This window comes from Spinacia oleracea, chromosome 4, assembly GCF_020520425.1.
Source record: "Spinacia oleracea cultivar Varoflay chromosome 4, BTI_SOV_V1, whole genome shotgun sequence".
In the NCBI taxonomy this organism is placed as follows: domain Eukaryota; kingdom Viridiplantae; phylum Streptophyta; class Magnoliopsida; order Caryophyllales; family Amaranthaceae; genus Spinacia; species Spinacia oleracea.
The window spans coordinates 24,467,544-24,483,994 of record NC_079490.1 but is presented as its reverse complement, the minus strand read 5'-3'; the positions used below and the strand labels follow the sequence as shown (position 1 = coordinate 24,483,994).

General features: G+C 39.9%; 1 protein-coding gene across 2 annotated transcripts; it reads left to right on the top strand.

Annotated features, from left to right (window-relative positions):
- Positions 1 to 5,558: 5,558 nt before the first annotated feature.
- On the top strand, positions 5,559 to 15,680 carry LOC130460039 (uncharacterized). 2 transcript variants are annotated; one of them, XM_056827692.1, is made up of 14 exons: positions 5,559 to 5,861; positions 10,170 to 10,253; positions 11,779 to 12,085; positions 12,180 to 12,410; positions 12,517 to 12,816; positions 12,941 to 13,363; positions 13,466 to 13,741; positions 13,841 to 14,053; positions 14,140 to 14,486; positions 14,573 to 14,776; positions 14,869 to 14,976; positions 15,054 to 15,135; positions 15,219 to 15,320; positions 15,426 to 15,680. In XM_056827692.1, exons 1-14 carry the CDS (start codon positions 5,593 to 5,595, stop codon positions 15,522 to 15,524), a joined length of 3,045 nt encoding a protein of 1,014 aa, XP_056683670.1. In that variant the 5' UTR covers positions 5,559 to 5,592; the 3' UTR covers positions 15,525 to 15,680. The 2 variants fall into 2 exon arrangements, with proteins under 2 accessions (XP_056683670.1, XP_056683671.1); XM_056827693.1 differs by lacking the exon at positions 10,170 to 10,253.
- The last annotated feature ends 771 nt before the right edge of the window (positions 15,681 to 16,451 follow it).

The following is a 16,451-nucleotide window of genomic DNA, read 5'->3' as shown; positions in this document are numbered from 1 at the left end:
ATCAGCTGCTGGGCCGAGCTTAGCGCGCACGCACAGCACCCTGTTAGGTTATGATACATATGACAATTCATAAATCATGCGGAAAAAACCATAAAGCCAGGAAAGCATATTATTTACACATAATCATTTAGCATAGTTTAGATGCATACTCTTTGTTGCGTGCCTTCCCTAGCTGCGCCCAAACCGAACAAGAACAAGTCTTTAGGACTCCAAGTGTCGTCCCTCCGTAGATAGTCCACAGCACGTCCGGATCCGCCTTAAGATTGACCAACTAGAATCGCCCTTAAGGTACTACTTATTTTCGGCTAAATGGGCAAGAGTTATGGCTGATTTTTCTGCTTAAAAATCCTAGCTTTGAATACTTAAAAACTTGTGTATAAATAATGACCCTAGGCCCTTATTTATAGAGGTATGGAAAAGGAATTGTAATCCTACTAGGATGTGGATTTGTTAATTAGAACTTTATTAGGACTCTAAATAACAAAGCAATTCTAATAAGATTAGGATTTTAATCTTCGCACGAATCCTAATAGAATAAGGATTTCCCGCACACGCATCGTACAAGCCGTGCACCCGCGCAGGCCTTGCGGCCCACGACAAGCGCACAGCCCATGTGCGGTGCTGCGTGCGCGCGCGCCCTTGGCTGGGCCTGGCCTTGCGCTGGGCCTGGTCGAGGCGTGCGTTGCTGCGTGCGGCTCGCTGGGCGATGGCCTGGCTTCGTGCTGGGCCTTCGTCTAGCGGGCCTCGTCCGATGCTAATTCGTACGATACGCTTCCGATTAAATTCCCGATTCCGGAATTCATTTCCGATACGAACAACATTTAATATTTCCGATTCCGGAATTAATTTCCGTTTCGAACAAATAATTAATATTTCCGTTTCCGGAATTATTTTCCGATTCCGATAATATTTCCGATTCTGACAATATTTCCGTTTCCGGCAATATTTCCGATTCCGACAATATTTCCATTTCCGATAATACTTTCCGATACGTACCATGTTTCCGTTTCCGGCAACATCTACGACTTGGATAATATTTATATTTCCGATACGATCCATATTTCCGTTTCCGGCAATATCATCGTTTCCGGAGTATTCATTTCTTGCCTGTGACGATCTCAGCTCCCACTGAAACCAAGATCCGTCGATTCCGAATATCCATAGATGGAGTATTTAATGCCATTAAATACTTGATCCGTTTACGTACTATTTGTGTGACCCTACGGGTTCAGTCAAGAGTAAGCTGTGGATTAATATCATTAATTCCACTTGAACTGAAGCGGCCTCTAGCTAGGCATTCAGCTCACTTGATCTCACTGAATTATTAACTTGTTAATTAATACTGAACCGCATTTATTAGACTTAACATAGAATGCATACTTGGACCAAGGGCATTATTTCCTTCAGTCTCCCACTTGTCCTTAGGGACAAGTGTGCATTTCCTAATTCCTTTGTCGCTCGATGCTTGCTCTTGAACATAAGGTAAGAGTTGTCATCCCTATTATGTCCAGAGGTGTTCCTCGGTTTCAGAGTTCAACTGATCAAATAAACAGATAATCATAGCCTATGATTCATCCGAGCACGGCCATGCATTTCACAGTTTCTAGCTCTCCGAGTGGCCTTGTACAACTTTTAAGCATCTCATCCCGATTTATGGGAGGACAATCCCAATCTTGTGATCTTGAGATTAGACTTCGTTTGATAGGTGATTACCTGAGCGTTGCCTTTATAGCCTCCTTTTACGGTGCGACGGTTGGTCAACGTCAAAGCAACCAGTTCTCAAACAAGTAATCTCAAATCACTCAGGTATTGAGGATTTAGTGTCTAATAATTTTAATGAAATTTACTTATGACAGATTTTCATCTCTTACAGTAAAGTTTCATAGGTCTTGTCCGATACTAGTCTTCCCAAAGTAAGTATCTATGCAAATGATTATGACATTGCCATGTCCACATAGTTCAAGAAACAGAACTACTAGTCATGTTGCATTCTAATCGTCTAACGTTTTCTATGCGTCCAATTTTATAGAAAACTCCGACTAGGGACCATTTTCAACCTTTGACATTCAAGTTCACTTGATAGACATTTCTTAGTCACAGGACTGGTCCTGACAGTCTATCTTGAATATATCGTCAAATTGAAGGGACTTATCATTTAATAAACCACTAATTAAATGGAAAAATGAATTCTTTTCATTTGTTGTGAATGATTAACCAATAATGTTTTACAAAGATTTAAACTCTAAAACTTTAAAACATTAAACAGGGACATCAAAGCCATTCTCCAATATGCTTGATTCCCATAGCTGCAGTGTGCGAGTTGTGCTTCGCCTGCGGCAGAGGTTTAGTTAATGGATCTGATATGTTGTCATCAGTTCCAATCTTGTTTATCTCGACTTCTTTTCTTTCAACGAATTCTCGTAGAAGGTGAAATCTACGAAGTACATGCTTGACTCTCTGGTGGTGTCTAGGCTCCTTTGCCTGTGCAATAGCTCCGTTATTATCACAATACAGGGCTATTGGTCCTTTAATGGAGGGGACTACACCAAGTTCACCTATGAACTTCCTTAGCCATATAGCTTCCTTTGCTGCTTCATGTGCAGCAATGTACTCCGCTTCAGTTGTAGAATCCGCAATGGTGCTTTGCTTAGCACTTTTCCAGCTTACTGCACCTCCGTTGAGGCAGAAGACAAAACCAGACTGTGATCTGAAATCATCTTTGTCGGTTTGGAAACTTGCGTCCGTATAGCCTTTAACAATTAATTCATCATCTCCACCATAGACCAGGAAGTCATCTTTGTGCCTTTTCAGGTACTTCAGAATATTCTTGGCAGCAGTCCAATGCGCCTCTCCTGGGTCTGACTGGTATCTGCTCGTAGCACTGAGTGCGTACGCAACATCCGGGCGTGTACATATCATAGAATACATTATTGAACCAATCAATGATGCATATGGAATCCCATTCATTCGTCTACGCTCATCAAGTGTTTTTGGGCACTGATTCTTGCTTAGAGTTATTCCATGAGACATGGGTAGGTAGCCTCGCTTGGAGTCCGCCATCTTGAACCTATCAAGCACCTTATTGATATAAGTGCTTTGACTAAGTCCAATCATCCTTTTAGATCTATCTCTGTAAATCTTGATGCCCAATATGTACTGTGCTTCTCCTAGATCTTTCATCGAAAAACATTTCCCAAGCCAAATCTTGACAGAGTTCAACATAGGAATGTCATTTCCGATAAGTAATATGTCGTCGACATATAATACTAGGAAAGCAATCTTGCTCCCACTGACCTTCTTGTATACACAAGATTCGTCTGCGTTCTTGATGAAACCAAAGTCACTGACTGCTTCATCAAAACGTATATTCCAGCTCCTGGATGCCTGCTTCAATCCGTAGATTGACTTCTTTAGCTTGCATACCTTTTTAGCATTCTTTGGATCCTCAAAACCTTCAGGCTGTGTCATAAACACAGTTTCTGTTAAAACGCCGTTTAAGAAAGCAGTTTTGACATCCATCTGCCATATTTCGTAATCGTAATATGCAGCGATTGCTAACATTATCCGAATAGACTTTAGCATTGCAACTGGTGAAAAGGTTTCATCGTAATCCACACCGTGGACTTGCATGTAACCTTTTGCAACCAATCTAGCTTTGAAAACTTCAAGTTTCCCATCCTTATCCTTTTTCAGTTTGAAAACCCATTTGCTTCAAATGGCTTGGTAGCCATCTGGCAAATCGACCAAATCCCATACTTGGTTTTCAGACATGGTGACTAATTCAGATTGCATGGCTTCCTGCCATTGCTTGGAGCTAGGGCTTGTACACACTAGTGGAAAAAACCCCTGTTGTAGCCCCCTTATTGAGGGGGGCATATATAAGTGAGCCTCAATAACCCCTTAGTCAACGCGGGTCAAAAGTTTAAGCATGTGGTTGGGGCGGGCTTTTGTTAGGTTCGCTTCTACAGATCCTGTTGAAGGGGGCTTTAGTTTGCCCGCCTCAATAGGTAGTATTCAAAAAAGGCGGGCTTCTTGTTGTTCGCTTCAATAGATATTCACAAAATTTAAATCAATTAAAACACACCTCTCTCACCGCCAAACACGCACTGGGCAATTTATTCGAACAAAGCAAGAACAGTCGCCGCTCCTCACCGCGCGGCTCCACCACCACCACCACCACCATCACCTTCCTCGCCTTCTCTTCCATAACGGTCGCCGCCGACCGTCGTCTTCCCTATCTCGGTTGACTCTGTTTCACACAGTGCCGCAATATATCAAGGTTAGGTTATAATTGATTCTTGTTTTGCTTGGTCTTAAAATTCAGTTTCTCTTCAATTAGTTGAGCATAATGAGTTGATTATGCAGAGAATTTAGGCTAATGTTTCAATATTGGATGAATTTACAAATTAGGGTTTGATATTTGTGGTTTTTCTAGTTCAGTTACAAAATAGATGTTAGGTTAAATTTTTCTAGTTCAGTTACAAAATAGAAGTTAGTGATATGGGTTTTGTGTCTAAATGATGAAGGTCTCTTTTATGGTGATGGTTTATGTAAGCTATGTGAGTAGCTCGATCCAAAGTATGCAGATGAAATGAAGTGTTTGAACTTTTAAGTGGAGCGAATCGATATGAATCTGTTGAAAATATGTCTGCATAAAATATACTCATGTGTTCATTGTAATATTGATAGTTTATTAATGATGTAAACTAATCGTTGATATTGGATTGTAGCTTTATAGGCTCTAAAATTACCATAGCTTGATGTATTCACTATAGTATATTGTGATGTTTTTTGTACACGCTTATCTACAATATTCTGATGTATGACAGTGGAGACTGTTGTTGCTGCTGCTTTGATTTTCAAGTTCTTTTAGTTCCATTTTTATTATGCTACAATATTGCTCTTGCTATTGTTGAGTTCCTATTCTGGGGTTTTGTGAGATCGGAAACTGTCCATAGACAGCTGCCTGTGGGGCTTTGACAGGTTCAACAAGGACTAAAATAGGTGCAACAATAAACTTTGTCACCTTCTACTTGGTTGCATTGCCTGTACTAGTTGTTATGGCATTTTCGGTCAAGGTTGGATTTATCGGTCTGTGGTTTGGGCTCGCAGCAGCTCAACCAGCTGGTGTACCTGATGCAACCAGCTGGTGTACCTGATATAGCCTGCTACAGTATCTGATAATAACGCAGATTGTAAACACTTCTTTATTGCAAGTATTATGTTAACGGTGTGAAAAAAACTAGTCTGCCCCCCTAGAGATTTTTTTAGTCTTTTTTTGTTTCTTGGTTAAAAATTTAATCAAGCCAGGTCGTCGAGCACCTGTCAAAATTTGAAAATGTATGCACAGTCCGCAGCAAACCTCCGTGCCTCTTCCTTTGCCGAGGACCAGTCTCATATTAACTAGTTCTACTTACAAGGCTTTTGACTATGGCTGAGTATGAGTAGTGCCAGGTGCTTGTAGCTTAACTCTTGCATAGTTGCATGCATAGGGGCTCATTCAGTTATCCATCCTGTTGCATGGAAACAAACTGTGGTTGATATTTAACTTAAGAAAGGACTTTAATAACCAAATTAGGAGATTCTATAGCTATGTTATTTTATGTGGAGCTTTTTCCTTTCTGTTACTTTTCAACTAAATCTAATAGCATTTGCTTACTTCTAATTTTCAAGGGAGATGAAGCATCATTGCAAAAAGCGCTGCATTTGGTGTACAACCTCAATCAGGACTGTGTAGATGTTCTGTTTTATGCTTCTTGGTGCCAGTTCTCGAGGAACTTCAGACCAAGCTATTCAACCCTGTCTTCCTTATATCCATCTATTCCTCATTTTGCAATAGAAGAATCAGCCATCAGACCAAGGTTTGGACTTAAAACCAAATCTTAGTTTTTTTTAACTCACCAGTTCTACGCACTGATCTGCACAGCTCAGATCAGAACTGTGCAGATCAATGCACAGAACTGATCAGAACTGACCAGTTCTGTGCACTGATCTGCACAGTTCTGATCTGAGCTGTGCAGATCAGTGCACAGAACTGATCAGAACTGACCAGTTCTGTGCACTGATCTGCACAGTTCTGATCTGAGCTGTGCAGATCAGTGCACAGAACTGATCAGAACTGACCAGTTCTGTGCACTGATCTGCACAGTTCTGATCTGAGCTGTGCAGATCAGTGCACATAACTGCACAGTTCTGATCAGTTTTGTCCACTGATCTGCACAGTTCTGATCTAGGCAGTGCAGATCAGTGCACAGAACAGAACTGATCAGTGCACTGAGAAGCTAAAACAGTACTTCATGCATGTAAATTACACCTTCAAACATGTAAATTACACCATACTGTAAGCAAAGTATCAAATTGTAAACAAAGTCATCTTCAAAACGGTTTTTATGTACTTATCCATCATCAACCACCAGAAAGCAAACATCAGAAACTAAGCTAGTATAGTTCTTGTGTCAAAATTAAGATTGCATCATTAGAGAACAAAGATCTTATGCCAAGCTAGTATAGTTCTTGTGTCAAAATTAAGAATTTGTGGCTTGATTTATCTAATTCTGTGTAAAACCTTGTGTTATTAGAAATGAGTCGTCGTTGGATGTACGGTGACCATACTACGGTGGAATACTTGAGTGGGGTTGAGGAGTTCCTTAGATGTGCTTTAGCACACCAACGGAATACGAAAGCCGCAAAGATCTATTGTCCTTGCCGTGATTGTAACAATGTAAGGCGGTTAGCTGATATTGATGAAATTGAGGATCATTTATTTCGTCGTGGGTTTAAGCAAGATTACCATGTCTGGTTTTGGCATGGTGAGAAAATACTTGATCGTCCAAGTTCTAGTGTGAATGAATTTGATGTTCTGGCAGAGAGTGATGAGAGTGATGAGAGTGATTCTGATATTTCTGAGAATAATGAGATGGATGATGATGAGCAAGAAGATAATGAAATAAATGAAATGATGGATGCGGTGAAAGATCACTTGAATGAACGACCTCACATACTCGAGCAGGTATTAAAGGCTGCTGAGACGCCTTTGTACCCTGGGTGTACAAAATTCAAATTGTTAGAATGTGTGGCATCACTTTCCAACTTGAAAGCGGAGAGTGGTTGGAACGAAGAAAGTTTCACGAAATTATTGAAACGACTAGGTCTTTGGTTTCCCGATGGCAATGACATTCCCACCTCTGCCTATTATGCCAACAAATTGACGAATCCCTTAGGCTTAGAGGCCGTCAAGATAGATGCTTGCCCAAATGATTGTATTCTTTACAGAAAAGAGTATGAAAATTTGGATAAGTGTTCAACGTGTTCTATGTCGCGTTACAAGCGTAAAGGGGCCAATTCAGCTAAGAGGGGACCGCCCGCCAAGGTATTGTGGTATCTTCCGATCATACCTAGGTTTGAGCGCTTGTTCTCCGTAAAGAAGAATGCTAAGTATCTGAGGTGGCATGCGGAAGGGAGGAAGAAAGATGAATTCCTTAGACATCCGGCTGATTCTCCTCAATGGAGAACTATTGATAAGAAGTATCCTGAATTTGGCAAGGAGGTTAGAAATCTGAGACTTGCTCTATGTACAGATGGGATGAATCCATACGGCTCTCTGAGTAGTCAGCATAGCACTTGGCCGGTTCTTCTTGCAATTTACAATCTTCCTCCATGGTTGTGTATGAAACGCAAGTATATCATGTTGTCACTCCTCATCTCAGGGCCTAAGCAGCCAGGACATGATATAGATGTGTATCTCGCTCCACTCATAGATGATTTGAAATTGTTGTGGAATGAAGGTGTTCCAATGTTCGATGCTCACACCAACTCAAACTTTACATTGCGGGCAATGGTTTTCTGTACCATAAATGATTTTCCGGCCTATGGAAACTTGTCTGGGTACAAAACCAAAGGAGAACAAGCATGCCCTATATGTGAAGAGGACATGAAGCCCACACGGTTGGATCATTTCAAGAAAAATATCTACCCAGATTTCAGGAAGCACCTTAGTCGATATCATCCTTATCGTAAGAAGAAGAAGGAATTCAATGGGTTCACCGAGGAAGGAGTAGCTCGTACACCTTTGACAGGATCACAAGTTTATGAACGTATCAAAAATGTTGAAACCAAATACGGTAAGTGCTTCAAGTCCAAGTCTAAAAAGGGTGTTTTATGGAAGAAAGTGTCTCCATTATGGGATCTTCCCTACTGGAAAGATTTGTCGGTTAGGCATTGTCTCGATGTAATGCACATTGAGAAAAATGTGTGCGATGCTATCATCGGGACTTTGCTAAACATACCAGGAAAGACCAAGGACAATGAGAATGTGCGGAAAGATATGAAAAATAAGAATATTCGACCAGATTTGTGGCCTGTTAAAAAAAAGGATGGTACAAAGACCTTTCTGCCTCCAGCGTGTTACACAATGTCGAGAAAGGAGAAGAAGAAGTTTTGTGAGTGCTTACATGGCATTAAGGTTCCCTCGGGATATTCGTCGAATGTTAAGCGCCTAGTGTCTCTCTCGGACCTTAGGTTGATTGGTATGAAGTCTCATGATTGTCATGCACTGATTAATGTATTTTTGCCAATTGCACTTCGTGGGATATTGCCGAAACACGTGAGACATGTTATAACAAAACTTTGTTTGTTTTTCAATTCCATATGTGCTAAGGTGATTGATCCGGAGACTTTGGATGCTTTGCACAATGATGTTGTTGAAACTCTATGTCGATTTGAAATGTATTTTCCGCCTTCTTTCTTTGATATAATGGTGCATTTGATTGTCCATTTAGTTCGCGAAGTCAAGTTATGTGGTCCGGTGTTCTTAAGATGGATGTATCCTTTTGAGAGATTTTTTAAGACTTTAAAGGACAAAGCAAGGAATCCGGCTAATCCAGAGGGTAGTATCATTCGGGGAGTCCTTAAAGAAGAGATTTCTGGATATCTAGCTGAGTTTTTGTCAAGCCTTGAACCAATAGGACTTCCAAAATCTCGACATGTTGGTAGGCTCGCAGGGGAGGGAGTAATTGGTAAAAATGTGATATCTCCTCCATCGGAGAGGAAGAAGAAGGCACATCTTTGTGTGTTGCAGCATCTTACAGAGGTTCATCCTTATTTAGAAAAGCATCTGCTTGAATTGCAACATTGTAATCCTAAGTTGAAGGAAAGAGCGTTGATGCGGGAACATAATCGCACATTTATTGAATGGTTTAAGAAGGAAGTTGGAAAGAAACAAGACCATGATGTTTCTGATACGATCAAGTGGTTATCTCGAGGTCCTCGACTATGTGTTCGATCTTTTGAAGGATATGATATCAATGGGTTCACATTCTACACTAGAAGGCAAGATGAAAAGAGTGTAGTGCAAAATAGTGGAGTAAAGGTTGTTGCATCATCTAGGGTCTATGCAAGCGCTAAGGATAAAAGGCCGGTTGATTCAACACAATCATATTATGGTGTTATCGAAGAAATATGGGAGCTTGATTATACCTATTTTGTGATCCCTGTTTTTCGGTGTCAGTGGGCTAACAACCAAAATGGTGTGAAGCGAGATGAAATTTTCCCGGGTTTAACCTTGGTGAATTTTGATCGACTAAGTGACAGTGACGAGCCATTCATTCTAGCATCACTAGCTAAGCAAGTTTTTTATGTGGTTGACAATATTGATCCTAGATGGCGTGTTGTTGCCCAAGGAAAAAGACATATTTTGGGTATTGATGATGTTGTAGATGAAGATGAGTATGATGAGTATGATGACACACCTCCGTTACCAATGGTTGTTCAACCATTGCCAGAAGAGGAGGATGCAAATAATACTAATCATATGCGTACAGATCATACGGAAGGAATATGGGTTACGAATCGTAATTGAAACATACATGTGTAAGTTCGGGCTTCACTTCTGATGCATTGTTGAAGTTTTTGACTTTGTTCTTTCTATTCATATCTGAAAGCCTGTGCGCCTTGGAATTTTTGTTATCTTGACTACTTAAATTTGAATAGTGAAGGATACTTGTGGATATTAATTCATATTTTTTTTCTAAAAATTCAACCCCAATCAATTGCCACTTGTATTGTGAAGAGGAATTGCAGTGATAGTCTCCTACTTTATCCCTCCTATTTAAGTTACTGAGAGTCTGATACTTCTAATAACTTGACTAACTTTATCTGGTTTTTTCACACAGGTGTAAACTTGGTGAATGTCGTATCCTCTTATGTGAGCCAGGTTCCAAGCACAGGTTGCAGAAATTGCAGTTGAATTTTCCTAGGTTAGTTTTCAGTACATTTTGTCTAATAATATCAATTACCTGTTCTTGTTTGCATGGCTTTGTGATTGGTAACTTAGTTTCTGATGTTTGCTTTCTGGTGGTTGATGATGGATAAGTACATAAAAACCGTTTTGAAGATGACTTTGTTTACAATTTGATACTTTGCTTACAGTATGGTGTAATTTACATGTTTGAAGGTGTAATTTACATGCATGAAGTACTGTTTTAGCTTCTCAGTGCACTGATCAGTTCTGTTCTGTGCACTGATCTGCACTGCCCAGATCAGAACTGTGCAGATCAGTGGACAAAACTGATCAGAACTGTGCAGTTATGTGCACTGATCTGCACAGCTCAGATCAGAACTGTGCAGATCAGTGCACAGAACTGGTCAGTTCTAATCAGTTCTGTGCACTGATCTGCACAGCTCAGATCAGAACTGTGCAGATCAGTGCACAAAACTGGTCAGTTCTGATCAGTTCTGTGCACTGATCTGCACAGCTCAGATCAGAACTGTGCAGATCAGTGCACAAAACTGGTCAGTTCTGATCAGTTTTGTGCACTGATCTGCACAGCTCAGATCAGAACTGTGCAGATCAGTGCACAAAACTGGTCAGTTCTGATCAGTTCTGTGCACTGATCTGCACAGCTCAGATCAGAACTGTGCAGATCAGTGCACAGAACTGGTCAGTTCTGATCAGTTCTGTGCATTGATCTGCACAGTTCTGATCTGAGCTGTGCAGATCAGTGCGTAGAACTGGTGAGTTATGATTTTTTTTTTGGGTTGTTTTTTTAGGTGAGTTTTGATTTGGGATTGTTTTGCATGTTAGGTGTAATACCATAAGGCCATTATTTTAGGTATAGCTTTGTAAATGGCCAATTGTAGCATTTTGCCCAGAACTGTGCAGTTATGTGCACTGATCTGCACAGCTCAGATCAGAACTGTGCAGATCAGTGCACAGAACTGGTCAGTTCTGATCAGTTCTGTGCACTGATCTGCACAGCTCAGATCAGAACTGTGCAGATCAGTGCACAGAACTGGTCAGTTCTGATCAGTTCTGTGCATTGATCTGCACAGCTCAAATCAGAACTGTGCAGATCAGTGCACAAAACTGGTCAGGTTCTGATCAGTTCTGTGCACTGATCTGCACAGCTCAGATCAGAACTGTGCAGATCAGTGCACAGAACTGGTCAGTTCTGATCAGTTCTGTGCATTGATCTGCACAGTTCAGATCAGAACTGTGCAGATCAGTGCACAGAACTGGTCAGTTCTGATCAGTTCTGTGCATTGATCTGCACAGTTCTGATCTGAGCTGTGCAGATCAGTGCGTAGAACTGGTGAGTTATGATTTTTTTTTGGGTTGTTTTTTTAGGTGAGGTTTGATTTGGGATTGTTTTGCATGTTAGGTGTAATACCATAAGGCCATTATTTTAGGTATAGCTTTGTAAATGGCCAATTGTTGCATTTTGCTCTCTTTTCTAAGTATTGCTCCCTTTACTAAGTATTGCTCTCTTTTCTTTGTTGCAGGACCGTAGCTACCATGGATGATCATCGTGATAATGAAATACAGGGAATTGATGGAGCTAGTCATCCTACGGGGGAATCACAAGGTACCAACACTAGTAAAAAGACCAAATTCCGTGGTCCGTCAAAAGGAGTTCAAGCCAAAAAGCCTATGCATCTTCAGTATAATCAATATGGAATCCCCGATGGAGAATGGTCAGGAGAATACGGGAAGCAAGTTGGGTCTTGTGCTGCTAGAATTAACATTAATGTGAAAGAATATTCAACGTTAGATGAACACACAAAGAAGGGGTTTTGGGAGGAGACCAAGGTAAACATTGAATAAAAACTTGATTTGTATTCTCCTAGATTATCTATTTGTGTAGCATACGTTTCTAACAATCTCTTATCCATAAAATTAACAGCTTCTGTTCCACATTATTGATGATCCGGCTAAAAGGAGAGAAAAATATTTTCATATGTGTGTGGCGAAACGCTTTGGAGCTTTCAAGTCCAGGTTAACGCGGCGTTGGATAACTAAGAAAGAAAAAATGCCGAAACATCAGACAAATGACATGCCTTGGGACATCTACCATCAAATCACAGAGGATGATTGGAAAACATTTGTGATAGAACGAAACAAGCCGGAGATGTTGGTAATAATGAATTTACTTTGCTAGATATTTTTTTATATAATTATATGATTAGTTTGTTGTTGCCATCTTTAAATGTTCGACATGTTCTTTATGTGTTTTTTGACAGGTTCGTAGAGAAAAAGCAAGTAAAAGTGCATTACAAAACAAGCACCCACATCGCACAGGCCAAAAGGGTTATGTTAGAAAGAGACCAGAGTGGATAAATGATGGGCGACTACCGCCAGAGGCAGCTTTAACCCTCTCAAGTGGCTCCTCCTCAGTGACCTCATCACTCACCACAGCGCCAGATAGATTTAAGAAGTTTAGATCAGTAGAGTGGATCTTGGCTCATCAAGTTAAAAACAAAGAGGGAAAGTGGGAAGTTGACCCGAATGATAAAGAAGCCGTAAATATTGCTAAGATGGCTGTAAGTGCATATGAAATTTTACGTTCTATATCCTTTTATTTCCTAATTCCTAGTTCTATTGCTAAGATTGCTTCTCCTTTCCATCATGTATACCATCTAATTTTTACTTTCCTAATTCTTATAGTTGGAGTACATAGAAGAAGAGGGAAAAGGAAATATTTCATTCACCCAGGGAGAAGATGCCCTCACCAAGGCTATGGGAAAAAAGGATCACCGTGGGCGTGTCAAGGCAACAGGTGGAGTTAATGTCGGTTACAAAGTTGCTTTCGGTCCAATAGACCGAAGTAGTAGATGTGGCCATATTGAACCATCACCGGAGGCTATCGAATCAATCAGAGCTTCGGTGAGAAGGGAGTTTGAAGATCAATTAGAGAGAAAGGTGGCGGAGGCCCTCCAAAACCAACTAGCCACATTGAAAGCAACCGGTCAACTACACACCCTCTCTACCCCCGCACTTGATTCTGCTCTTGTAAGTGATGAGTTTGATGTTAACCGTGCACTCGTAACCTGTTGTCCGAGTTCATCGCAGCAACCACGCGAGCTGAAGGTATATATTCTCTATAGTGCATACACTCAAAACACCCCTAGCTAGGTTTTTAATATTGTACTTTGTAGTGATTTCTGAAATTTTGTAAATTTATTTGTGAAGGCCATAACTCCATGTCGTCTTGCCCTTGAGGATAAAGTTTTGGGTAACAAAGTGATAGTGGCAGATGGTATGGCGTACCCATTGGATGGTTCGTTGCACCAACACTTTAGATCGATGAAGCCTAGTCATTATAAGGTCCAAGTTGATTGTATTTACGACGGACATGATGATGACACTCTTCCGGTACCTACTGGAGATGGATTCAATAACTTAGGCAGGGCTCTTGCTAGTTTTGTGCAATGGCCAATTCACTTGGTGATTTTCGAAGAAGACGAGGTATAACTTTTTAATTATTAATTGTCATTCATTGCGTTATGCATCTGTTTAGAATTAGATTCAGAGCCTTGAACTCCTTTGGTTTCTACCTCTGTTTAGGAGTACTCTACTCCACGCCCAACAAAGAAGTCCAGGAGTCAGATTTTTGAAGAGGTGGTTGGTAGCTCCAAAGAGAAGAAAAACGAATTAATTGTCAAAGAGAAGACAACAGAATTAGTTGTCAAAGATAAGACAACAGAATTAATTGTCAAAGAGAAGGCAACACTTGATTTAGGGTCCAAAGAGAAGACAACACTGAAGTTAACGGCCAAGGTAAACCATATGCTTCCCACTCCCCTGTGCTTCAACACTGAAATCAAAACTGAACTTTTCATGCTAGCTTAACATTATTGTTACAGGGAAATTCATGCTCAAATAAGTTGGAGTCGAAATCGAAGTCGAAGAACTCTAAGACGGCCAAAGAGATGGTAGGTAGTTGTGATCGTAAAACTGAAGAATCAGCCGCCAAAAGTAAGAAGCAAAATTTGGCAGACGACACAATTCAAGGTCTTGGCCCATCATGCAATTATTTGAAGTTTATCATCAATACGGCGCCCGGTGATGTATATAAAAATACTTCAATCCCATTGCCCGCTTCGGTTTGGCATTATGACGAAGATCGACAAACTTATGTAAATGAGGTTGACGTTGAAGAGTTCCTTAGAGGGGCGTGCCTCAACATTTCAGTGATCCAAGTCTATATGATGTAAACTTTTCCATCGATATTTTTGTTTTTGGTTTTGTCAACTATAATAGTTTTTGAAATTTTTGCATTATACATTTACTTTGTAGGTGTTTATTCCACGAACACACCTTTGCATTTGACAACTCTCAGATTGGGTTTGTTTGTCCCGAGGCAATGTCAAGCTCTAGAATCAAGGCCAACCCTCAGGCTGCATCAATGTATTTGAAAGTAGTTTTCAATGCTGAAATTGAAAAGGAGAAGAAGGGTGATCCTAACATTACCAAGTGGTTTTTGATCCCATACCATCAAGAGTAAGTGTTAGAGATTGATCGATATTTGGTAAATAGCTATGTTATTGTTATTTTCATGCATAAGGTTGCAATAACATTTATATATAATGCAGAAATCATTGGATTTTGTACGTGTTAGACCTACGTAGAGGTTGTGCGTATATTTTCGACTCTGCGATAGGTTCCAACCGAGAAAATAGTGCATGGGGAATCTTGTGTTTGTAAGTTACTTTCAATTCTTTTTAAGTTATTTCTTTTCGTGCCGAATCAGATTCATGAAGTTTTACTCAACTTCCAGGGCATACCAAGTGTACAAGTTTAATGATGGGATTTGTCCGAATAGAGCGACTATGCAGGGGTTGAAAGGCTTCCATGTAAAGGTATATCATGCTTACTAATTAGCTTTACTTTTTTTTTTGGGTAACTACTTGGATATATAATTTATGATTTATCTCCAAATCAGTGTGCTCAACAAGTCGGCGCCCGCGAGTGTGGCTATTACGTTATGAAGTTCATGCATGAAATAGTCACGTTACACCATAACACTGATGAGCGGTTAGACAATGTTCGTTCTTTTACCATATGTTAGTTGAACTACTAATACTAGTACTTTTACGTAGTAGAATTCTTAATTTACAAGTAGCATTACTTATCATGTTACTTATTTCAGGCTTACACTCCAAGAAATTCGCCTTATACCGATGAGGAAATAGATGTGGTTCGTGAGCAATGGGCTAAGTTTTTTACAACCGAGTATTTATTTACTTAGGTTGTTTAGACACAAAGATGGAAGCGTTTATATCTTCATGGATTTGGTAAAGTTCTTTAATTTTTCCATAATTACAAGTCTGCTGGATTTGCTAATTTATTGCTTTGAATACTAATCTGCTGGTCTTGCTGCTGTTGCATGTGAATTCTGATCTGGTGGTCTTTAGAATTTCACTTCCATCTGTGTGTTTCTCCTCTGTTTGCTTCTGTTTAGAGCTAAAATGACATTTCCGCTCCCAACTTTGAACTAAAGAACCTAAGGACTCATTTGATTCTTATTACATGTCTAATATACATAGTTTTAACTTTCTAAAACTCATTCGAATCTATTTATGCACATTTAAGGCTCATTAGGTCGTTATAGGTCATGTTTAGAGCTAAAATGACATTTCCGCTCCCAACTTTGAACTAAAGAACCTAAGGACTCATTTGATTCTTATTACATGACTAATATACATAGTTTTAACTTTCTAAAACTCATTCGAATCTATTTATGCACATTTAAGGCTCATTAGGTCGTTATAGGTCATGTTTAGAGCTAAAATGACATTTCCGCTCCCAACTTTGAACTAAAAAACCTAAGGACTCATTTGATTCTTATTACATGATTAATATGCATAGTTTTAACTTTCTAAGACTCATTCGAATCTATTTATGCACATTTAAGGCTCATTAGGTCGTTATAGGTCATGTTTAGAGCTAAAATGACATTTCCGCTCCCAACTTTGAACTAAAAAACCTAAGGACTCATTTGATTCTTATTACATGTCTAATATGCATAGTTAAAAATTTCTAAAACTCATTCGAATCTATTTATGCACATTTAAGGCTCATTAGGTCGTTATAGGTCATGTTTAGAGCTAAAATGACATTTCCGCTCCCAACTTTGAACTAAAGAACCTAAGGACTCATTTGATTCTTATTACAT